At 42.3% G+C, this 25,995-nt stretch overlaps 1 protein-coding gene across 1 annotated transcript; it reads left to right on the top strand.

Annotated features, from left to right (window-relative positions):
• The first annotated feature begins 1,388 nt into the window (after window positions 1-1,388).
• Window positions 1,389-25,995, top strand: srm (spermidine synthase). The gene is made up of 32 exons (XM_080014571.1): window positions 1,389-1,522; window positions 2,701-2,837; window positions 3,934-4,057; window positions 4,149-4,253; window positions 4,454-4,610; window positions 4,852-4,960; window positions 5,043-5,118; window positions 5,330-5,440; window positions 5,934-6,077; window positions 7,357-7,547; window positions 8,605-8,761; window positions 9,849-9,997; window positions 10,523-10,573; window positions 12,047-12,158; window positions 12,248-12,295; window positions 12,403-12,478; window positions 13,026-13,135; window positions 13,422-13,514; window positions 13,603-13,671; window positions 13,804-13,909; window positions 15,178-15,251; window positions 17,921-18,107; window positions 18,228-18,292; window positions 18,416-18,492; window positions 21,013-21,282; window positions 21,998-22,118; window positions 22,194-22,286; window positions 22,374-22,527; window positions 22,631-22,714; window positions 24,338-24,483; window positions 24,717-24,839; window positions 24,928-25,995. The coding sequence occupies exons 1-32, from the start codon at window positions 1,394-1,396 to the stop codon at window positions 24,943-24,945; spliced, it is 3,666 nt and encodes a 1,221-aa protein (XP_079870697.1). The 5' UTR covers window positions 1,389-1,393; the 3' UTR covers window positions 24,946-25,995.

Raw genomic sequence — 25,995 nt, 5'->3', positions numbered from 1 at the left:
ACAGTATGCGGTACAGTATGCTACATACAGTACAGTAAGGTAGTGGAGCCTATGTGTGTGGCTCAGTGAGGACCCCTGGTGAGGTCAGCATTGACAGTTCTTATGGCTTGAGGGAAGAAACTCCGTCTCAGTCTCTCTGTCGCAGCAGCTGGAACAGTCCGTTGTTGGGGTGATGAGGATCCTTCATGATCTGCTACCACACCTCCTGGTGTATACGTATAGGAGGGAGGGGAAGGTACTTCCAGTGGTACGCTCAGCTGAACGCACCACCCTCTGCAGGACCCGCCTGTCCTGAGCAGTACAGTTCCCAAACCAGGCAGTGGTGTCGCCTGTCAGGATGCTCTCCACTGTGCCACACTAGAAGGACTTGAGGATCCTCAACGAGACCCGCAATTTCTTCAGCTGCCTGAGGTGGTAAAGACGCTGCCTCGCCCTTTCTCACCAGAGTGTCTGTATGTATAGTCCATGTTAAGTCCTCCGTGATGTGGACTCCCTGGTATTTAAATGCTGCTCACCCTGTCGACAGAAGTCCCATCAATCACCAAGGGCGCGTGCATCCTCGGTTGTAATCCACGCCCAAAGTCCACAATCTGCTCCTTAGTTTTGCTGACGTTCAGGAGGAGGCTGTTGTCCTGGCACCAGAGTGACAGATCAGTCACCTCCTCGCGGTAGGCCTTAGGGTCCCGCTGATAAGGGAGGGGGAATGTGACCTGTGACCTATGTAGGGGAACCAAATGGTCAACGTTGTCTTTGGGCAAGCTTAAAAGCACCCGCCCAAGTTTCGTTCGACAATCCATCCGGCTCTGTTCTCTCCCAGGCCAACCATGGAAGTCGGGTCCGATGCTGTTCTTTTGTAATAAATCTATTATTTTACTCCAGTCAGCGTCAGCGGTCACTCCTTCTTCATCAACACATTCAAATCCATCAAGAAACTACACGTGCCACTTGTCCTCAGAAGCGTATACTGTATGTTGATAATGTTTAATACGCTGCGCCTTGTTTAATCCAGTTGTCTTCTGGTAATACTCTTTTTTTTTTTCCAAACATATTAAAGGTTACTGGTCATAAAGTTATACCTGTCACTTTGGAACTTCGTATGGTTATGAGTTAGTACCTTATATTCCTGTGGTTAAAGTCCAATCGTGACTATATCCACAGGATGCATTTTGGGTTTTTGTTTTTTTTGCATTTATTTGTTTGTTTGTTTATTTCATTATCGTATATATTATTCATATATTGTATTGTTATTGCGCTATATATACTTGGATGAACGGTCTGTGGCGCGCTGCAACCTCCCGTCCAGCAGGGGGCTGACTCCAGTGACGTCACCCCCGCGACAAGAAAACATCCACCAGGACTTCCGGCTTCCCTCACGTGTGCCAGTCCCAGCGACATGGAGGCTTCGGGGCGAAGCTCAGCGTCCGACAGCCGCACACGGGGCGACGACTCGGTCACCGCGGGCCCGGTGGACGCAGCGGCTGAATTCTGTCCAGGTTTCAAGGGCGTGAACGAGTTTGTCCAAGTAGGTGAAGCCAGGCGTCCACGTTTGCGCGCAGGTGGTGCGGGACACCGCGGACGCGCTGTGGGTCGGGCAGGTCTCGGTAACGCGGCTTAACGTGTCTTAAACGCACTTTTACCAAATACGAACTCATTAAATACGCTTACATTCTAATTGAATAGGTATTCATTTCATCGTGTATATGTATATATACATATAGATATATATCTCCATATCCTAGTTATGCATGTTGACACAGAAGTTTTGCATCGTTTATTTTTAGGCCGTTGTTTCCATCTTCTGCTATTATTGCCTTTTGCCAGATTTACCCATTTATTTGTTTTGGGTTTTTTTTTTGCCGAAACGAATCATAGTCTGCTGACGTTCTAAAACCCCAAAACCTACCCACGAACCTGTAAGTAGGTTTAATGTTTACTAAATTCGAGATTTATTCCAGTGCCTAATCGTTTACCTTGCTGTCTGACCTTAAGGAAACGGCTCTAATAGCAGTCCGGACAAGTTCAAGTCCAAGAGAGTCTTTGTCACATACATATACATACAGTCATACATATATGTAGTGGAATGTCATGACAACCGGTGATTACGCACAATAAGCTCTATAAGCTCTAAAAATACTGAAATGTGCATAATCGACACGAGGTGCTCGCGCTGGGTTCTATAATGATATATTTGAAATAATTCATATTACATGGCGGGCAAATAGAACATCAATAGATTATTTTTTAATTTCCAGTTTTACGAGACCCAACGTCACACAAGCAACCACAACCAACCCTTCAAAGCAATCATCTTGTTTATAAACTACCCGATTTCCACCCGACACATACCTCTGCCCTGCACTAGACTACAGTGCTTATATTTACCTGCAACTACTTTAGTGAATCATGAGAGAGAAATGAGTCTTAAAAGGTTTTACTCTACTACCTGCAGATGACACACTGCTTCACAGCATCATGTTCAGACAGGTATCCACAATGCTTAAAAAGATGCTTAAATGCTTAAAAAGGGTCAGTGTTTTGATAGTGCCCCCCCCCGCCACCCCACATTATCTATGATCCAAACCAAAAACTCCCAACTCTTAACCCGGCAGACTAAAAACCTGCTCAAGCAAAAACAAAACAACGTCGGGTGTCTTCCCACGCTCAGGAATCATTAGATGGAATCACTTTTCTTTTCGGCAGTATGGATTGGGGGCGGTGTTGTCAGCGACGAAGGCATCTGCTGCTCTGCCTCAAGCAGGAGATGACTATGACTTCTACCGCAGCTTCCCTGGGTTTCGGGAGTTCTGTGAAACCCAAGGAGACAAACTCTTGCACTGGTAAGCACCGGGGCGGTCCGTTACGCGGCTTGATTAAGGTGTGCAAAGTGTATGCTGGGGCAGTTTTTTTCCCCAGCCTTTTTTCTCCCACGGCACATTTTTTACAATTAAATAATCCCACGTCACGCTAGCGATGCCACGCTGAGGATTGTTTCCCAACGGTTTATAGACTCATGACACCGGTGTTATCGGTAACACCTGACATTTTCGAGTCGATGAAACTCAATATTTATAGACTCCACTGCGCAAAACTCCAGGTGCCGGACCCTGTAGAAGCCGTTTTCTCTGGAATGTCGCACTTAATGGCTTAAATAAAAACCATGGATTGATATAAAGGCTTTTTTTTTTTTTTTTTAATTCTTATTATTTTTTAGATAATTGCATGGAGGCTGTTTGGTTGTTGTAGCGAGAAAGCAGATGGAGGATTTGGACATGGCGTGGTTGGTCCAGTGATTGCATTACTTGTATAAAATCTTAAGACATCAATAACAGACATAAAGTAATTTAGTTTAATATATTTCATTCTTTGTAAATCACCATAGCAACATATCGTCATGCTTGTTTCGTACTTACACCTCGCGTACTAATGTATTTATAATATACTTAGTATTTTACAAATTTTTTTTTTTTTTTTTTGAACGTGGGCACTGATATGTGAAAATGAACTAAATGAGTTTTGTTTCTATTTAAAAGAAAAAAACGCAAAATGACTGTGTGAGCGATAGGCAAGTAATGTAACTGCGCTTAATATTATTATTATTATTATTATTATTATTAATAATAATACGTCCTATTAGTTGTGATTCGTGACTCGCGAAGGATTCGTTCGTAGCCAACAACTCTTTTAAATGAAAAGAGTGGCCGAGTGAGTGAAGCTGTTCCGATGAACACGGAGCTGCTGTTCTGCTAAAACTGATGAATTAGTGGGATCTTGCCATTTTGATCTTGCAACACAAAAGATAATTTCCTTTATTTCTTTTTTTTAAGCGGAATTACAAAAAAGGTTCACGGCACCCTTGGCGAGCTCTCACAGCACACTGGTTGAAAAACACTGGAGTAAGGAACAATATATTGAAACTCTTTGTTTTCGTTTTAGCATGAGTCAGATCATGCAGCACCACGGCTGCAGGTCGCACATGAGGGACCGCAACAATCTGACAGGGCTGGAGGAGAGGTTTGACCTGATGGTGGACTCCAATGACATCGTGCTAGAGAAAGTGGTATGATCGACAGCTCCTCTTACATTGTGCTTTTGTGCTGACGGGGTGATGCCTTGGCAACTACACAAGAGTTTGTTGTGCTGATTTCCAGGGGATCCTGCTTGACGAAGCTTCTGGGGTCAACAGGAGCCAGCAGCCTGTCATGCCTGCCGGGTTTCAGCCGCCCAAAATTGTTGTGTCCAGCTGGAATCGAAAGGTTGGCGTCTTTAACCGTCCTCTCATTAGCAAACCAACTCTTGACTTAAGGTTTTTAGTCAGGATCAAATGTTATGTTTACCCAAGCAACTTCAATAACAGTTGATACAGATTCACCCTCACTGCCTATTAGTAGATTGTCTGTCTTTAGTGAATTCATCAAATGAGATTTGGGGGATTTCTTTTGCTTTTGTCCATCAGGGTTCTGGCTCCGGCCACCCCGAGACATTCAAACTGCTTCATGCCAAGAACATTACAAGGCCTCAGATGAAATTTAAAGACAAAGTTGACAACAGCAACACACCCTTTATTCCCAAAATCTTCATCAAGCCCAATGCAATAAAACCACTTTCTTCATGTAAGTCAGAATTCTATCTTACTCGCTATTTTCCTTACATGTATTTTAATGATGGTCTTTAAATACCAATTTGTTTTGCAATGAAATGGAATGACTTTGTCCTCCTGCTCATTAGTTTTCTATATCTGCTATGTGCTTCATAAGACAATACATCAAAATTGGCCCACAGTTGCTGATGTGGACTGTGAAATAATTAAATGCAAAATAATCAGAATATTCTTTGATCGGCTTCTTGTTGCAGATTTCACCAACAAACAAATTCGTGCAGAGAGACCAGAGGACCTAGATGTTCCCGCTGCTTTAGCCGACTTCATCTACCAGCAGAGAACTCAGGAACATGTGGAAGACATGTAAGACAACACTTCTGTTAACTTGTACTTATCAATGGGGTGAACTATTTCCAAACTAATTGTAGGATTTCTAATTTCAAAGGTTTGCACATCCATATCAATATGAGTTGGATCATCTCACAATACCAGAAAGGTTGCTTTCAAAGACTGAACCTCAGGTAGTGTGTGTGTGTGTGTGTGTGTGTGTGTGTGTGTGTGTGTGTGTGTGTGTGTGTGTGTGTGTGTGTGTGTGTGTGTGTGTGTGTGTGTGTGTGTGTGTGTGTGTGTGTGTGCGCTTTAGTTACCCTACTATTCTCAAATCTTCATTTATATTCTCCATTAATAACCCAAATACGTCATAGAATGCTGTTTTTCTTCTCACCTTTCCAGATGTACAAACCAATGGCTGAAACAAAGTGCTCCTTCATCAGCACCTTGGAGGATCTGGTGGCTCTCAATGAGATGCTATGCAACGTCCCGGAGTTTGCTGTGGACCTGGAGGTACAACTCTAGAGAGACACTGATTATTATTGTTATTATTGTTATTATTATTATTAATATTGTCAGGTGCAATTAAAGCTCATATTCTGTTGGGATTGAACCGGCAGAAATATAGCGGTGGTTTAGCGGACACAGATTGGGCCTCATTTTAGACTAAGTCAGACAGATTAAAAATGTAACTTGAACTAACTGAAATGGCCTTTCTCAGTCATGATTTACATTAAATGTTGAATTAATGGGTGTGGTCTCCAGGTGGACCAGGTTGATTTGGATTAAGACCAGCACCAAGACCAGACATTAAGAAGCTGACTAGTCCTTCATCACCATAGTCTAGGAGTTCCTAGTCTACAACTAATTCATCTTAAATGAAGCATCTCAGAAAGGTGTTTTTAAATTCTGGATTAATTTAAGTAGAATTATTCCTGATTTAGATTAGCCCTGTCTGGGAAACCGCCCCTGAATATAATATAATGTCCCCCTGTCTCTGTCCCAGCACCACTCGTACCGGAGCTTCCTGGGACTGACCTGTCTCATGCAGGTCTCCACCAGAGACCAGGACTTCATCATCGACGTGCTGGAGCTCCGCAGTGAGATGTACGTGCTGAATGAGGTGTTCACGGATCCGACTATTGTCAAGGTGACTGACCCCTTTTTTTTTTTATATATAACGCAGTGACTCCAGATTTCTCCCCAACCTGTCTGAACCCTGCCTTTTTAAGTTGTGTTTAGTATATAAATAAGACAAGAATACAAACTTTTGCCTAAAAGTTTGTATTTTGGGCTGCACGCATTATTTCCTTGAGTTTTGCAATAATCTTTTGTTTTCAACTGGAATTTACCCATTTTAATGAACAACTCAACTGTATACACTACAGCTCCACTATTTTGCAGGGTTTTGTGATATATAAAAATGGTTCCCTTTCCAGAACACCCCCATAAACCTTACCTTATAAAATAACCTTGTTTCATTATGCAGACACTCTCGCTCACCGGTTTGGTGGGGAGAAAAAAACAAAAACAAAAGAAAACTTTAAAGGCAAACTGGAATGGAACTAAATCTTTAAGTAAGGGAGTTGGTGCCGGAAGAATTGGTGGCACAACTTTAATATTATACAGATAATAATCTACATACAGAAGTCTTAAGCCGCTTTCTGATACGAACTCCGGACAATTTCCGGAGAATCAGGTCCGGACAGTGTCTGGAGTTGCCCTTTCACACATGTAGCACACAACAGGAAATTGTGTCCGTGTAAGACGTGTTGTCACCTACTGGAAATACTCTGTTTAGTTTAAGCGAGGGGTGGCGCATGGGCAGAGTGTGCAGAAGGCAGAACATGACGCAAAAAGTACGGAAATCCCAGTGGCTTGTTACAGCACATCGAAGATGGCAGATGAGGCTGCCAACTCACCTGTAATGATGACTGTTTTTGCCTCGATATTCTTTTATATCCTTTTTTAATTATTTTTAAATTAGGCATTTTCAATTTTTATTATTTTATTTTTGTCATTATTCTTCTTCTTTATCCTCGGAGTGATGGGACGCCCACTCAGTCGCTGGGAATTCTCCGGACAATGACCTCCTCTATTCACACATGGGCTCAATCGGTCCTCAGTCCATTTAATGTCCGGTCCAACTGGTGCGGAAATTTACATTTTCACATACGACTCCTCCGAGTAATGTATAGATAAGTTCAGGGTTGCAGTGCATGTGTGAAAGAAGATTTAGAAATGTGACCATTGTGAATAATAAGTTGGCAAAAGTTAAAATTTCAAGTCAAAGGAAACGCAATTTAAGTCAAACTGCTTCTTCTTTTTTTGCGCCGTCCTCCTCTTGGACTGCACGGTGGACACTTTTATGTTAAACTAAAAACTTAGGAGTTAGGTTATTGATATCAGCTTGGGTGTGTTTTTACAAGGTGTTTCACGGTGCTGATTCTGACGTGGAGTGGCTCCAGAAGGACCTGGGGCTGTACGTCGTGGGGCTGTTCGACACGCACCAGGCCAGCCGCGCCCTGAACCACGCCCGCCACTCGCTGGACCACCTGCTCACACAGTACTGCAACGTGAACGCGGACAAGCGCTTCCAACTCGCCGACTGGAGGATCCGGTGAGCACAGAGTCCGGGCCTTGGATGCTTGGACGATATATAGTCATACAAACAATTTTGACTGATAATTGGATTGTGTTGGATAGTGTAATAGCACACATCCCCCTTATGAAGAAGGGACATAGAGTATATTTGGGTGAAATTAATTTTCCTCAACCCATCTGATGGAAACTCCCCTAATTCAAATATTATTTGTGGCAACATTTCTAACATTGGCCTCAAATTCCTCTTAAATTTTGATCGAAACATGGTTGTGGAATCAAACTATTTTTACCAAATCTTAATAAGTTAATCACAACCGATTGCCTTATCGTCCCGATGGCTCTACTTAGCCCTTTCTAAGGCTGTGATAGCTGCATTACCGCAACACCGTTTGTGGTTATGTGATGTCACCGCGGTATTTAGCTCATAACTGTCATCGCTGCAAATAATGTTATGTATTTTTTTTGTATTTCATTCATCTGCTGGTGAAAGTTGCAGGAGGGTATGAAATATATAATTGCTAAGTTATCATCATTGGCAGTCTCCCATCCTATGTTCAAGGACTTCTGGGGAAACTTTTCAGTTGCTCCACTCGTAACCTCAGCTTGGCGTGCAGGGTGGGGGCACAGTCATTAAACATTTGTGTCTCCGGTTATTATTTATTATTTCTAGGGCTGTACCCAACTCAGTCAATCGAGTCGGATTTGGCTGTTAAATGCCAATATGAATGCGGCACGGCGATTGGGGCACACGGACGGCTGGGTTCGTTTTAGTGTCCGGACACAGACTAAACTATATTTTATTGTTATTGTAACGCACACTGACTGACAAAAAGAAAAAAGTGCCTCCCCTCTGACAATCGTATAGGGATATTGAAATGATCTATTTGTGTATATTGAAGAAATTGGCATACTTTATTTTTATGTCCTACTGTCAAGCTTTTTTATTTTGATGCTCATCGTCTCTGGAAAAGCACCAATTATCACCGTGACGAAGTACTCGTGCATGTTAATGTACTTGGCGGAATGAACACATTCTCATATTTCGGACCTTCCGTGTGTGATCTGTCTTGCAGGCCCTTGCCAGAGGAGATGTTGCAGTATGCGCGGGCCGACACCCACTACCTGCTCTACATCTATGACACTCTGCGGGTGGAGCTACTGGAGCTGCACCACGGGCAGCCCGGCCTGCTGCAGAGCGTCTGGAACAAGAGCAGAGACATTGCCCTGAAGGTAACTTATGAACGTCCTCCACAGTCTCTGCCAATTATGAAACTTTCTGTGTTTATGAAACAAAAACAAAATCACAGATGATTGTGTCTGATTTTATTTAAATTTTTTTGATAATGTTTCAGATATAATTTAAATTGTTAATCTGGAAGATTTTCATACAAACAGGATCGGCTTTTGATTGTCTTTATTGGAGGATTAATTCAAATAAAAGCGGCTTAAAACACTTGAAAACACACAGCTTGTTCTTCATTCTCAAATTTGGAGTCGAACGTTTGCACACAAAATTCACTGCAGAAAATGGTTAAAACCTTAGACCCCACAGTCATTTTATAATTGTAAATTCAGGGTTCTTTTAAATTTGTAGCACTTTGGAAAGAAGCAGTATCTTGCAATTCCACACATTTATAAAGCTTTTTTCATATTCATACATAAATCACAGTGTGTGTGTAATACAATGAGGAAATTGGACAGAAAAGGGAGATGAACTGACTCGTCAACCATGATGCGGACACATAGTATTTGGACTTATTGTAAATGGGGAAATGTGTATGAATTGGGAACGGTGTTTATTTGCTGCAATGATTAATTTTGAACACTAGATGGAATCAAATATTTATTGATTGAAACGGTCAAGCGTTGCTCTAGTTTTTCTTATTTAGTTCTTATTGTCAGTTTAATTGAGCTCTAGTCATATTGTATTTATCTCCCAAATATTTTTTTTTACATTGTTTGCACTCGTTACTAATTATAGTTTATCAATTGTAGTGATAAAAACCTATAATTGTGCACGTTAAGGCTGCAGGAACGAAATTCAAATCGATTTTGAATATTTAAAAAAACAAGCTATTAGAATGCTGAAATTGTCATTTGATTGGGTATTTATATATATATATATATATATATATATATATATATATATATATATATATATATATAATTTATTAAATGTATAATTTATTATAAATGTTTTGGCTAACGTTAGCGAATCAAGTCAAATGTGGAGTGCTAGTGCACCTACAGTAGCTTCATACGTTTTCCTCTCATTCCACACAATTCACCAAACACTCCTTTCTCAACAATCATACAGAAATACGTGAAGCCCATCTTCACGGAGGAGTCGTACCTGGATCTGCAGAGGAGGCAGAAGAGGACGTTCAACACGCAGCAGCTCGCGGCCTTCCGGTTGCTGTTTGCCTGGAGAGACAAACTGGCCCGATTGGAGGACGAGAGCACCGGGTACGATGCCACAAACGTGGCCAAAAATCAAATATCACAACTATATCATATCACTATTGATGAATCATTGATGAATAAATATAGATCATTTGACAATGTTTTGGGGATGTCTGTTGGTGCTTTCATATCATTTTTACACACAATGAATGTAATTTATCAAGAGAATATTACAACCAAGCAGGTAGAGGCAGCAGTTCTTTATTATTTAAGAATTAATAAAGAGTTGCATTGCAGGTTGAGAAGTTCAATTTCAGACTGACTCCTCCTAGATGCAATGGCACACACAAATACTCTGTGTTGTATGCCCAGCATGCTGACAGAACAGGTTAAAGAAATAAATAACAATAAATAAAATGCTATCACTCAGTAGTTTTAATACTTTTACATGAATTCAGACTTCCAACAAGGCAAGGTCTCACAACCCCCTTTCTTTCAGGATGTATTACTAGTTTCTCACAACCGCTTTAATAGTCGTCTTTCTTGCTGTATTAACATGATGTACTTCTGTTAATTTTGCCACTGTAGTTACGTCCTGCCTAATCATATGATGATCAAGATCTCTGAGGAGCTGCCAAAGTAAGTTTTCTGTGTTACACAGATTGAGCCCTCCTGCTCGTTCTCATCGCCACGTGGAAAATAATCTGTCTTTTCTAAAGCTTTCTAACTAACAACTGTCACTCATTAGCTTGAACCCAAAAGCCAGCGAAGGTTAAAAGGTCAGTCAGTCCGAAGACCGCCACCGCCGATTAGTTCAGGTGCTTCCACTTTCGAGTCAAAGGCAGTAAATAGCGTAGAGGGGAAACTCCTAAAACCACTCCCCTTGACCTAAGGTCCTATACCATTTGATTGATAGTGTTCCAGATCCCACTGAAACGGCCTATCGAGCTCAATCTGAGATGATGTCTGTATATTATTTCATTACATCACGCCCTTTAGTGCAGGAGCATAGCAGGGGGTGAAGATCCTCACATGGTGGAGAGCTCAGGGTAGGGGAGAGGGCTCTTCAAACCACCTGAACCACAATATCACGGTTCTGCCAGTAGGTGGAGCTCATCCCACCATACGCTATGGTAAATATACAGTACATCGATCAGCCACAACATTAAAACCACGGAAGGGTGAAGTGAGTAAGATTGCTCATCTTGTTGCAATTGCACCTGTCAAAGGGTGGGATATATTAGGCAGCAAGTGAACAGTCAGTTGTTGAAGTTGATGTGTTGGAAGCAGGAAAAATGGTCAAGCGTATGGATCTGAGCGACTTCGGCAAAGGGCCAAATTGTGATGACTAGAAGACTGGGTCAGCAGGTCTTGTGAGGGGTTCCCTATATGCAGTGGTTAGTACCTACCAAAAGTGGTCCAAGGAGTGACAACCGGTGACAACTGGGTTATGGGTGCCCAAGGCTCATTGATGCATGTGGGGAGCGAAGGCCTGCCCGTCTGGTCCAATCCCACAGAAGAGCTACTGTAGCACAAATTGCTGAAAAAGTTAATGCTGCTATGATAGAAAGGTGTCAGAGCACACAGTGTGTAGCCGCAGACCGATCCCATGCTGACCCCTGTCCAGCGCAGAAAGCGGGTGAGCGTCAGAACTGGATCACAGGGCAATGGAAGAAGGTGGCCTGATCTGCTGGTCTGATGAATCACATTTTCTTCTGTATCATGTGGATGGCCGGGATTAGGATCCAATCGAGCATATATCTGTGGGATGTGCTGGAACAACAAGCACGATCCATGGGGGCCCCACCTCACAACTTACAGGACTTAAAGGATCTGCTGCTAACGTCCTGGTGCCAGATACCACAGGACACCTTCAGGGGTCTTGTGGAGTCCATGCCTCAACGTTGTGGCTGATCGGTGTATGTAATAATTGGAAAGATAAATGAAAAGATATATTTCTTGTAAGGGGGAAAAACTTGCTTACGGCTTTAGTAGACTTTTTAGAGTGACGTGAAATTGGAAAGTTACGGGACGTTTTTTTTTTCCCAACACACACATTTACTTTCGTGTTTCCCACCCCCCCCCCCCCCCCCCCCCCACCCCCAACCACAGGGAGCCTCAGGGCATCATTGCCTGCTGCAACCCTGTTCCCCCGCTAGTGAGACAGAAAGTCAATGAGCTGCATTTACTGGCACAGCAGGCCCGGGAAATGCCCCTCCTCAAGGTAACCAACGAAGGGAAGGAGTGATAATGTTTTGTGCTTGTTATGAAATGTAGATATAATTAATTATAATCACTTTCATTCACCTGTAGGCTGAAATTGTGGCTCAAAAGAAGAAAGGACTTACGCCAATAAAGACGGTTGGTTCTGAAGTTGAAGTGGCCAAATTTTGGATGGATGGATGGATTAAGATGAATACACATAAGGTATAATTCGGGCGTTTTATTTTTGTTTGTTTTTTTTTCAGCCGGAGGTTACATTGTTTGGTCCACATGACACATCCAGAGTGTGTGAGAGTCATTTGTCCGTCTTCTATACGAATGGTGAGTTTACTGTGTTATCAGATAGTAATAGTTTTGTTTTTTTTATCTGTATGTGGAAGGGAAAGGGAGGGGTGGATTATATTGTCGTAGCAGAAGCATTATAGGGGGTGGGTTTCTTTTTGTTTTTTAGGTTTTTTTTATGGCAGATTTAGCTCTGGCTAAGGCCCCCCCCCAAAAATGTATACACTTCATAATAAACTGCCATTGTAGTTTGTGTGCAGAATTATGCAACACAAATATACCATTTACCTTAATCTTTTAGGAAAACAATTGCAAACCACTCGTACCTATTTTCGACAAAAAGATATAGGAAATGTACAGAAATTATTAAAACCATAAAGAAGTCATTCTGGGGGACCCTTTGCAATTCCTACGGGCCGTAGGGGGCTATGGACCCCACTTTGGGAAGCCCTGTTTAAAGTGATGTCCTTAAATAATAATTTGTTAGCTCCACTTGGTTCCAACACTAGAAAGTGCCGAATGGAGTCGTACTTTAGAAAGAGATTTGTTTTATTTTTTTAATATAAATATTTTTTGCTATTTGTAGAACCGGTCACCAAGCAGGGAATGCTTTTCTCCGAGGAGGAACAAGAGACGGAGGTCAACGTCCAGGACACGACGAGCCTCATCGCTCGGGCCAAAATAAGCATATTCGAGGTAGAGATCAGCTGCGGGGTTTGTGTTTTGCTTAGTTTCACTCGGTGGCATCAAGTTAGGCTGAGAGGATGCAGATGTATTTATTCCAAACAATCACCACGCTATCGCACTCCACTGATTCCTCCCACAGCCTCCTTCTGGATCAGGGTGATAAACTAATCAGAGGAATCAGCGAGCTTCCTGATCGGCTGGAATTAAAACCTGTGTGATTGGAGACGGCTGTTCATATGGGACGTTATTATTGTTGTTATTATCACTGAATGTGTGCCTTGTGCTCAATTTAAAGGACACTGAGCCAAAGAAGAAGACGCCGTCCCTGACGGTGGCTCAACAGAAAGCCAGCCGCATCATCGAGGCTTTTCAAAACCCTTTCAGAATGGTAAGAACTCAGTGCTGGTGTGAACAAAAGTCTTGACAAGCTGCGTGTTCCACGATCTCTAATTTGTTTTGTTCATTGTTGTGTTCAGTACTTGCCTTCCAAAGAAGTGCATGTCAACGAAAACGCCAAGTTTGATCCCTCTTCAAAAATCTTCGAGGTAATCGTACAACTCGGCATCACAGTTTCATAGTTCACGACGTTATGAAGTCCATGGCTCAAACCAAATTTCCTCACACTGATGTTTGACCCGATGGCGTGTGTTTGAATTTCCCTTGTATCGTGTCAACAGATCAGCAAGAGATGGAAACTGCTGAGTATTGAACAGCAACAGAAGGAGTTGGAAGACAAGAGAAAGGCCAAGAACGAGGCGAAGGAACAGACCAAGAAGGCGGCAGGTAAGGAGCAGCCAACTGCAGAATATACTGTATTATACCCATCAGCCACAACATCAAAACCACTGACAGGTGAAGTGAATAACATTGTTCATCTCGTTCCAATGGCACCTGTCAAGGGGTGGGATGTATTAGGCAGCAAGTGAAAAGTCAGTTCTTGAAGTTGATGTGTTGGAAGCAGGAAAAATGGGCAAGGGTAAGGATCTGAGCGACTTCGGCAAAGGGCCAAATTGTGATGACTGGGTCAGCAGGTCTTGTGAGGGGTTCCCAGTATGCAGTGGTTAGTACCTACAAAAAGTGGTCCAAGGAAGAACAACAAGTGACAAGGTCATAGGCTCATTGATGCGCGTGGGGAGCGAAGGCTCCTCCGTCTGGTCCGATCCCATAGAAGATCTACTATAGCACAAATTGCTGAAAAAGTTAATGCTGCTATGATAGAAAGGTGTCAGAACACACAGTGCATCACAGCTTGCTGCGTATGGGGCTGTGTAGCTGCAGACTGGTCAGAGTGTCCATGCTGACCAGTTTTCTTCTACATCATACGGATGGTAGGGGTTAGGGTCCGATCCGATGGAGCATCTGTGGGATGTGCTGCAACAACAAGCCCGATCCATGGGGGCCCCACCTCACAACTTACAAGACGTAAAGGATCTGCTGCTAACGTCCTGGTGCCATCGACTCCACGAGACCTCTGAAGGTGTCCTGTGGTGTACAGGACACCTTCAGAGGTCTTGTGGAGTCAATGCCTTGACGGGTTGTCTTGGCGGCACAAGGGGAGCTACACAATATTAGTTATTAGTGCTGGTTTTAATGTTGTGGCTGGTCAGTGTATATAATAATAATTTTACTGCAGACCACCTGCAATTCTTTCACAGAGCCATACAGGGCATTGATCCCTGTTTGGGAACACCTGCTGCCTCTCATGCAATGGAAATACATTTTCCAAATTTGCAGATCTCAGATCATTTTGAAATTGTTTGAAATTTTGTCTGTCAAACCATTTTCTCACAATATATTCAGTCTGTATTCACACATCACTGATATGAAGGGAATGACTCAGGCAAATCAGTGTTTCATATTGATTTAATCATATAACTAATATTATATTTGCAATTTATAACAGTATATAACACATATTGCCACTTTCATATTTCGTAAAATATGTTCCCTTATATTTTACAACTATCAACAATATATTTTAAATTATCTGAATTATAGAAATGTCGGAATGTCCAGTTCTGTTACTTACTCATGTCTTGTGCGCTCCATAGAGGAAAGGAAGAAGCAGAAGCAGAACTACCAGGAGTCTCTGCAGAACGTTCCTACCGTCCGACAGCAGCTCGCTGTAAGTAGTGTGACCTTTGAGTTTTTTCACTCACATGAACTTAAAGCACCTTTCATACACGACATGCAACTCAAAGTGCTTTACATGAATAGAAGGCAATCAAATGTCAACAATAAAAACAATTCAAACAAGCAAAATAAAAATAGGTAAATAGTCTATTATACTCATTTCAGATTTCGGTCATCAATTTAGACCTTGAAGGATCTCCTCCTGACCGTCTTTCTCTTACTGAGTGCAATGGAAACCCTCACATGCTCTGAGCATTACACATGCTGTCACACATGCTGTCAATTATTGTGCGTAAAATTCCAGTTTTACGAAAAGTACCGGCTGCGCTTGGGAATTTTTACACACCACTTTGGTAAATCACAAGCTGGAGCAGCAGCGGCCTGTCATACATCACACTGTATTAGTGTGCGCCCGGGGGATCCACATGCACCGTGTGGAATTGCGGCAACAGAGCCTGTTCCCCCACCCTTCAATTGCTGAACGATTTCCGTTCCCCCAGGGCGATAGCAGATACTCTGCTCTCTGCTGAGTGCGTCCGCTCATAAGCTCCGGCTCTCAGGGGCCCGGCGGTCAGCCTTTCAAACTCGGTCTCAGTGGGTCTCGGTGCAGCTCAAGGTTCACAGGGTCATAAAAAGGCCTAAAAGAGAGGTTTGAGATTTTTTCTTAAAATTTTGGTTCCCATCCCTTATAACTAGGGCTGTAACCCAGAATATTGTTAGTTTGAATAGGATTCGGCTGTTCATTGCGAATTTTATACTGTTTGTCGGTGGGGGGGGGGGGGGTGTTGGGTCAGAGAAACGGTTGCTCGCACCCTGTTCCCCCGTGCCCCCCTCCCCCGCCCCACCCTTTAAGACCGTCTTGTTCTTCTACGCTGTCTTTTTCTTTGTTTTTCTCATTGTAAAGTGTCCTTGGGTTTGTGAAAGGTGCTATATAAATCACAGTTATTATTAGTAGTAGTAGTAGTAGTAGTAGTAGTAGTAGTAGTCGCAGTATCGATAAGCTATGACATTACCGGTACAGTACGGTTAACAGTACTGGACTAGAAAATAGATTTTCTATTTATTTAGGTTATATAACCCGTTTCTAACTTGCAACAAGATTAAGATATTCCTCTAAGAAGCATTTTCTCTATTATTGTTATTATTATTATTATCTAAAGAAGGACATCTCTTCTCTCAGAGGGCGGCTCCCTCTGCCTGGCTCCCTCACACGCACGAGGAGACTAGACGATTGCGCCCGGATCACCCCCTCTCCGTGCATAATGCGCAGAAAATAAAAATAAAAGAATTCTGCTCTGTTTCCAAGAGTTGTTGTTTTAATGTGTCCTCTTAAAAAGTCAAAGAAGAACCGATAAGAGTACCGCTAAAGTAGCGGATCGATAAGCAATATCGGTAAGCGTGGTGGTACCGTTACAATCCTGACGTTGCTCATACCTACATGTCTTGCCCCGTTTCCGCCAAATAAAACGACTAAAAACAAAACACACTGTTTTTAGGTGTTTTATTGAGCGGGGCGCAGCGATGGGGGCGCACGGAGAGCTGTGTCCGGACATGGATTCACATTATAAATATAAAAATATATTTTTGATTCCCCTTATTTATAAACCCTCATTAAAATGTTATCCCTGTGCATTTCATAAGCTTCTATCTGTTTTATTAATAAAAATAATAATAATAATAATGATGATAATTATAATAATAGCTTTATTAATATTGCACCTTTAAAAACTGAATTTACAAAGTGCTTTGACAGAGAAATAAACGCAGTGTGTTCAAATCTTGAAATTAAAAGGCGAAGGAACATTAATAAACAGTAATTAAACTTCATTAAGTGGTAAAAGCCAATTAAAAAAAAAAAAAAAAAAAAAAGTAGATACAATATGATAATGAGAAAGAAATAAAAAGAAAAAATATAAATAACTGAAAAATAAAATGGATAAGAAAGGGTGCAACATCACATAAAAGCAGATCTGTAAAAATGGGTTTTGAGAAGTGATTTCATTATAATGAAGCCACTAATGTGTCTTTTCTGCTACAGGATGAATTGACCAATTTGACTTTATTCGATGAAGCTGTATTTCGAAAGCTTGGGTCATTAGTTGCTTTTGTTTCGATGGCTTCGCCCTCATGACACTTTCTGTTTTGTTTTTGTGTCCTCAAAATGCAAGAAAGCATTGAAATCATTTATGAAGGGTCAAATCATAAATCACATTTAGACCAAATATGGACAACTGTGGACCCTGGGGCTGGATTTGTTGACAACCACTGCAATATACGTATGTATATCAAGCGGCAAGACAACTTTTAAAATGTCACTGCTTTTCAATTTGTCAAATTACTACAAAATAGGAGGAAAATTCTATTTCTGCTTCCTCTCCGTCAAATGTACTTCCCCTGTTCTATGCTTATCTTATTGGCTGACTTTTTGATTTGACTTATAACTGATTGTTTATTGCATCACATAAAACCCTGAGAATCGACATTTTCCATAAAAACAAAAAAGACATGTACACAAACATACGTAAACAAACACAACTATACAACAGCAATGCAGAATGTCTGTGATCACTTCTCCCGAAATCAGTGTCTAGTGTCGGTCCCTTGAGACTCTGATCAGTGTCTCTGCATCCCTGATGAATGTTTTTCGACTTTGTATTTCAGTCGGAATTGGAAAAAGCAGAAGGAACGAAGCGGGAGAGAGTTGCCAGCGAGGTCGGAGAGTCGACTCCCAGACCGAGCAAGAAAACCAAACCTACCGAGAAACGCGAGGAGAAGGAAACTCGGACTGCAGCTCAGAACGACTTCAAACCTTTCGACTACAGCCAGTCCAACTTCAACGTCTTTGCTGGTATGAATTGTTTATCATTTTCTTGCTATAGTGATATATTGACCAATATTTTATGTATTGTAGATACTGGAAATACACTGAACTCAGTATCTGTTTTAATATTAATATTTGATTTTTCAGGTTCAAAAGCAAAGGGCAGTGCACACTTTGATCCACACAGGCAAATGCATGATCCTACAAGAAAGGTATTTTTTATTTTACTCAATCTCAATTATTTATTTGTTGGTATTATTTAAAAAAAAATTATAAATATCCGTGTGAATTATTTGCCAATGTGAGTAAATATTTTTACATTTTCTTCTATGAAGAAAAACCCGAAGGGTCATAAACCAAACCATGCTGCTGGAAACAGAAGTATGTCTTATCAGCCTGCGAGGTCTGACAGGTGAGAATGTTATTTACGTGCATATACACACCGATCAACAACAACGTTAGAACCACCACTAATAACTAATATTGTGTAGCTCCCCCTCATGCCGCGAAAAAAACGCTTTGACCCGTGGAGGCATGGACTCCACGAGACCTCTGAAGGTGTCCTGTGGTATCTGGCACCAAGACGTTAGCAGCAGATCCTTTAAGTCCTGTAAGTTACGAGGTGGGGCCCCCATGGATCGGGCTTGTTGTTCCAGCACATCATCCCACAGATGCTCCATCAGTTCGGAGCCAAACCCCGGCCATCCACATGATGTGGAAGAAAACGTGATTCATCAGACCAGGCCACCTTCTTCCATTGCTCCAGGGTCCAGTTCTGACGCTCACATGCCCATTGTAGACGCTTTCAGTGGTGGACAGGGGTCAGCATGGACACTGACCAGTCTGCAGCTACACAGCCCCATACGCAGCAAGCTGTGATGCACTGTGTGCTCTGACACCTTTCTATCATAGCAGCATTAACTTTTTCAGCAATTTGTGCTGCAGTAGCTCTTCTGTGGGATCGAACCAGACAGGCGACACTTCGCTCCCCACGGACATCAATGAGCCTTGGCCTCCCACGACCCTGTCCCGGTTCACCGGTTGTCCTTTCTTGGCGCACTTTTGATAGATACTTACCGCTGCATGTCTTTTTGGAGATGCTGCCTAATACATCCCACCCCTTGACAGGTGCCATTGGAACGAGATGAGCAAAGTTATTCGCTTCACCTATCAGTGGTTTTAATGTTGTGGCTGATCGGTGGAGCCATATTTATACTGTTTTTTTTTGGTTTGTTTTTTCATGTGTTTAACAACTGCTTTTTAACTTAAGAAATGTCTATTTGTGAAGCGTCTTTTTTATGAAAGTTCTTATACAAATGATTATTGTATATTACATATTTTTAAAATGTATTCCTTTTTTTTTTACAGGGGATTCCGGCATAACTGGCCTAAAAGATAGGTCTTTTAAGGAATCTTTCCCACTTATTTTAATTTTTTCTCCCCGAGACTAGTTTTCAAAAAATAAAATATTTCTTCCCCCGCTTTAAAAGGAAATTCACTATTTATTTATTGAATTTCTGAAAATGTATTATTTGTCACATGTGTAACAATTCTCCATGTAAATAACAATACAATGGCTGGGTTACAATACACTTGTCTCTTTTATACCACAATTCCACAACTATATTAAAAAGAATTGATTTTTGGCAAAAGGAAACGCCTATTTGTGAGTTGTTTTTTCAACAAGTTTATTTCCTTGTGTTTTAATGAACGACTCATTAAGATACAGACATTATACGACGTCCAGAAAAAAGACTTTGCTTCTTCTATCAACGCTAATATTTTCCATGCTTTTAGAATCTAACCACTAATTGACTGAATATTATATATTATAGAGCCGACCGACCTGTTTCAACAGGCATCCCAACCGCGCTGTCTCAACATTGTCATCGTGTTTTCGGGTCTTTAACAGTCGTTGAGCTGCTTCTGTTGGTCAAAATTCAGTGATGAAGATGTGATTTGACATCAGTAGAAATCAGAGGCGTAATAAAGGCAGTGGGCGTTAAAGCGGAACAGCTTTGTTCTGGGGGGGGGCCTGTTTCTTTTGCTCTTTTTGTCTTTAACGTGGTAGAGGTTTGACATTCTTCAAATTATGATCATGCAAAGAGCAAAATGAGTTTTCTACATAGTGTGGCCCTATTATTCAATTTAATTATATGTGACCCGATTCAAGCCATGAGGTGGGAAAACACCGTTTTGGTTAATATTTACCATAACCAGTGAGTTGTTTTTTTCTCCCTAGAACATTTTGTTTAAGTTAAGTAAATATTATTGTAGCGTGTATTCATTATTCACTCATCAGCCATCATAAGACTTAACAAGACACTTATTTTCAGTGGGATGATTAATCCGAATAATTATTTAATGTGATGTCATATTATCATCGTAAACAATTTGTACTCATGTGCTTTATTATACAATTATTTTATTGTTGGGGAAATATATTCGCAAGAAAAAAACATTTTATTTTTATTTTTTTAATTTTTTTACTGAAATTAACCAACACGCCACATACATCACGTTTTCTAAGCAGAACAAAAGTGATATTACTACGTTTAAATCGAACCATAACTTGTGGTCTGTACTTGTACTCGTATGTGCTTTATTATACAATTATTTTATTATTAGGGAAATATATTCACAAGAAAAAAAAACATTTTATTTTTGTTTGTTTGTTGTTTTTTTACTGAAATTAACCAACACGCCACATACATCACGTTTTTTAAGCAGAACAAAAGTGATATTACTACGTTTAAATCTTGTAGTCCGTACTTGTACTCTTGTACTCTTATGTGCTTTATTTTACAATTATTTTAGTTTTGGGGAAATATATTCACAAGAAAAAAAACATTTTATTTTTGTTTGTTTTTTACTGAAATTAACCAACACGCCACATAACCCCCCCCCCCCCCCCCGTCACTCGATTCCCGAGCTTTCCGAGGGACCGCGAAGGCGGCGCAAGGCGCGTCATCGGTGACGCGGCGAGGGGGGGCGGAAGTGGAGCGGCGCAGTGTGTAGTCAGCGCCGCTCACGTCGCTGCCGCCGCGGACACGTTGAGAGAAGCCCGGACCATGGACGACATCAAGGATGGCTGGTTCACCGAGACGTGCACGCTGTGGCCGGGCCAAGCCATGAGCCTGCAGGTGGAGGAGGTCCTCTACCACCAGAAGTCCAAATTTCAGGATGTGATGGTTTTTAAAAGGTCAGTTATTATGTGTGTGTTCTTTTTTTTTTGGGGGGGGGGGGGGGACGTCTGAGCTAGCGTGCTAATGCTAAGCGTTAAGTTGAGCTAGCCGTGGCCAAGTTTAGCCGAAGTGGACGCTCCGCCTCGACCGAGACTGGATGGAAAACCGTCCGAAACCTGTCCGCTGAATACCGCACAAACTGGCCCATGACGCACTCTCTTCAGGAAACCTTCCCCACTGCATTTGTTGTTGTTGTTGTTGTTTTTTTTGTAAATTTGCTCCGCAAAATGAAATCCGTTATTTATTTACGATAGATCGATTCTTGGGTAGGTAGGCTTTACAGCGGCTCACCTCAAAACTATAGGCGATAATAATATTCATAATCATTCAAAATAAAGTTAAGAAGAACATTTTCGCACGATATAAATCGATTTTTGGGCAAAGGGAAATTATTCTTTATTGTTTAAATTTCAGGTTTTTTTTAATCGGGAAAAACTACAATTTTGAAAGACTCAACGAAGCCGCTTTAACGGAATTTCCCCTCAATTCGAAAAGCTCCAACGGTCTTTTTGCGTGTGAAAGAGTGTGCTTTGAGTAAGCGTAAACAAGGGCCCAGTAAATAAGTGTGCTTTTCCATAAATAAATATCACAACCACGAAGGAATGGGAGGGAAATCACGTGAATTGATCGGTCACGTGAATAACATGCAACACCTGAATTTATCCACGCCAGCAAAACGTATGGGAACGTCCTGGTGTTGGACGGCGTCATCCAGTGCACAGAGCGAGACGAGTTCTCCTACCAAGAAATGATCGCAAACCTCCCCCTCTGCAGCCATCCCTGCCCCCAAAAGGTATTTACTCCAAAGATCCAAAAGGAGTCGTAACTCAGTTCCCATGCATAACCGCTGCCAACCTTCTCTGTGCAGGTGTTGATCATCGGCGGTGGAGACGGAGGAGTTTTAAGAGAAGTTGTGAAGCATCCACTGGTCGAATCCGTGGTTCAGTGTGAAATAGACGAGGTGTGTGTGTCTGTAGAGCAGTGGTTCTCAATGTTTGGTCCCCCTCTCAATGTGTGTGTTCTTTTTTTTGTATCGTCTGCCTTTTAGGATGTCATCAACGTCTCTAAGAAGTACCTCCCTGGGATGGCCAACGGCTTTTTTAGCCCAAAGCTCGTCCTCAACGTCGGAGACGGCTTTGAGTTCATGAAGCAGAACCAGGACGCCTTTGACATCATTATAACTGATTCTTCGGACCCCGTGGGTGAGTGATCAATAAACTGGAGTGTACATCGGGACTGGATCGAGAAACTTCTCATGCTGCCACCCTGTAGTTTGGAAACATTAAGGCCCTCTCCCTGCCCTAGGCCCTGCTGAGAGTTTGTTCAAGGAGTCATACTATCAGCTGATGAAGACAGCCCTAAGAGATGGCGGGATTCTCTGCTGCCAAGGTAAGTTAGGATCCATGTCCGTTCATCCGCGTTTGTTTTCGACTCATAAGGAAGTAGCGAGTGTCGAGTGTAGTTGTGCGATTTACAGTATCCACCGATCAGCCATAACAATAAAACCACCACTAAAGTCGCGTTTCCATCCCAGGAACTTTCTACAGGAACTAGGAACCTTTGGAGGAACTCAGTGTGTTTCCACTGCAGGGACCAGGGTCTAAATTTAGTTCTGGGGACAACGTCCCAGGAACCGAAAAGTCCCTCCTCGGGGGGTAGTGCATTTCAAACGTCCTGGAACTTTGGGGGTGGGGCTTGCAGCACTATATATATATATATATATATATATATATATATATATATATATACACACACACACACACACACACACACACACACACATACATACACTGTCATACATATATGCAGTGAAATGTCATGCCACCCGGTGATTACGCACAATAAGCTCTAAAAATACTAAAATGTGCGTAATCGACATGAGGCGCTAGCGCAGGCGGCCGCAATCCAAGGTTGTATAATTGTGGGTTCTATAATTATATAAATGTCTGTGTTGTATTAGATATACATTTAAATCCTCCTAAATGAAACCCACCTTAACTTACCTCCAGTACTTACCTCACAGAGTAGAAGTCCTGGCATGTCACAAAGCTTCTATTTTGTGTGTGTGTGTGTGTGTGTGTGTGTGTGTGTGTGTGTGTGTGTGTGTGTGTGTGTGTGTGTGTGTGTGTGTGTGTGTGTGTGTGTGTGTGTGTGTGTGTGTGTGTGTGTGTGTGTGGATAGAGTGACAGGTGCCAATGGAACGAGATGATCAATGATATTCACTTTACCTGTCAGTGGTTTTACGTAGGTCATTGTTCAAGATCACTCTAGAAAATCCCCAAACCCCCAGATGTTGCTCTCAAGCTTCATCTCTGGGCAGTGAAGAAACAAGGACGCCCGTAGGAAACTTTTTCCAAACGATACAAATCGCATAAGTAACAGATTTCGATTGTCTGTTGAAAAATAAACAAAAGCCTTGAAACTTGAAACTCTGAAATGATTTGGGGTTTCGTGGGGGAGTCTTTATAGCCGTATACATTTCTGCCAGTAAGCTGTTGTCAGTAAAATGACTTCACTGGGAAAGCGAAAAGATTTGCAAAAAGGGAGAAGAATCCGATCATATTCAGTAATCAGAAAAGCCGAATGTGACGTTAGCCACAGTCACCTCTCTGATGCATCGGAACGTATTTGGTAAGCAGCCAGTGACATAACGCTGCTCTATGATCTCTGAGCCTCCATTAGAACTACAGCGAGAGATTGCTTTGGCCAAGTCAGCCAATGGACGTATTTACAGCCACACGGTTGCAAAGGAAGTCCATTCCGCAAGACTGTGGCCAGTTAAGCTTTGCTGTTCAATCCGTGGGAGGCGTGAACTTCATTTCCTTTGGGTCAAGTCAATACTGTGCCTCGCATTCATTTTCCAGCCCCCCCGGTTTGATTTTGTGTTCACCCTTGAGGGGCCCTTTTGTCGCCCAGCCGCCGGTCCCGCCGGCGAGATGGAAGAGGCCCCGGTAAAAGACTGACGGGAAAACGATCACGCCCGCTCTCGTGCTCCTCTGTTGACTCCTCTAGGAGAGTGCCAGTGGCTCCATTTGGAGCTGATAAAGGAGATGCGTACCTTCTGCAAAACCCTATTCCCCGTGGTGGAGTACGCCTACTGTACCATCCCCACCTACCCCAGCGGACAGATTGGCTTCATGCTCTGCAGTAAAAACACCGTGAGTGTGGTTGTGCTTGCCCTCCTCAATTTTTCATCCATCTCACACCTCGCCGATGTTCGATTTACTCCTAACAGCCCATAGTTTAACCCCGAAACCCGCATCCGCTTCTTCCAAACGCCGATACATACAGTGTGTGTTTTTTTTTCGTTTTTTTTTTTCTTTTGTGGGGTTTTTTTTCCCCCACCCCAGTTGATGTCAAACAAATGACTCTTCTGCCTTTTCCGAAATAGGAAACTAATTTCCGGGACCCCGTGAAAGAGCTGTCAACGGATGAAGTGGAAACTATGAGCCTCAAATATTACAACCCTGACATCCACAGAGCGTCTTTTATCCTCCCGGAGTTCGCCAGAAAGGTAAAGGCAGCTTTAGAAAATTGCGTCCTATTTCGAAGGCATGGAGCAGTTCCCGGCTGACGATGGCTTGTGTGCGTTGTTGATGCAGGTACTGAGCGAAGCGTGATGGACGCCAGCGCTTCCCCCACCCCACGTCGGCACCCCCGTCACTCGGCCGACAGAAGCTCCACCTCAAACCACAACGTCCATACCTCCCATCACACCTGACACTGACGAGAGAGAGAGGGAGAGAGAGAGTTGACAGAGTGGGTCCACCAAATTCCTGCGGTCCTCCTATGTATTTATTGTTCAGGCCACATCTTCCTTCTGCTTCTTTCACGTTCTTAAGCGTTTCCGACCCCCAATGAGAACAGGCCTCGTTGGGGTTGAGTAGGCAGGGTCATTCTGGGGGGAGCACCTGACTGTTGTCTTCTTCTTCTTCTTCCTCTTAGTAACCACTACAGTACTTAAATCATAATATATATGTACATTATATATATATCAATCTTCGCCCCTCTCTATTGATGTGTTAAAAAAAAAAAAAAGAAAGTATTGGTTTCATTCATAGGGAGATACTCAAACTGTCCATACTCTCATATAAACCTAAAATGTCCCGAAAACATGAACCCAATAGTGCCTGATATTGGTCGTGTCATGGCTGCAAAGGAGTCCTAGTCATGGTGTACCTGCAGGCAGATACCACCGGGGAAATCTCAGGAGTTAAATTTTCCCTTTAACATTTCAAGTGTTGGTGTGAGGTGAGGTCTCCTGCAGAGCTAGTGATGGAGGACCTCACTGCCAGGGTGTGGGATTTACTGTACCTGATATTGTAGTCCGGCTTAATGGGTGTGACTGCAAAAATTAAATGACATATAAAGTATCTGGTATATATATATATATATATATATATCATCGATTTTTGTTTTGTTTTTAGGCCTCGGTCCTCAGTTCTTTATGCGATCCCTCGGTTTCAGCGTTAACAGCTTTTTAGGGAACGACTGTTCTTGTTGAGTGTTGTCATTAACATAGCTGTTATAAGGAACTGAAATGGAAGATCTTGACGGTATATAAGCTGGATATGTAAATATATGCCTCAACTTGTAAACCTGAATTGCATCGATGTCGGTCGATGAGATCATCTTTTTATAAGAATTCTGAACTGAAATAAACGGTTGAC

Source organism: Zeus faber (genome assembly GCF_960531495.2).
Source record: "Zeus faber genome assembly, chromosome: 15".
Lineage (NCBI taxonomy): Eukaryota > Metazoa > Chordata > Actinopteri > Zeiformes > Zeidae > Zeus > Zeus faber.
Note: the sequence above shows the minus strand (reverse complement) of the source record. Positions and strands in the feature narration are given on the sequence as shown.

Coding starts and splice junctions, on each gene's coding strand:
- srm (XM_080014571.1), top strand. CDS start 1,394: ATGGAGGCTTCGGGGCGAAGCTCAGCGTCCGACAGCCGCACACGGGGC. Junction 4,611..4,851: donor AATAAAACCACTTTCTTCAT/GTAAGTCAGAAT, acceptor TTCTTGTTGCAG/ATTTCACCAACAAACAAATT. Junction 5,119..5,329: donor TTTCAAAGACTGAACCTCAG/GTAGTGTGTGTG, acceptor TCACCTTTCCAG/ATGTACAAACCAATGGCTGA.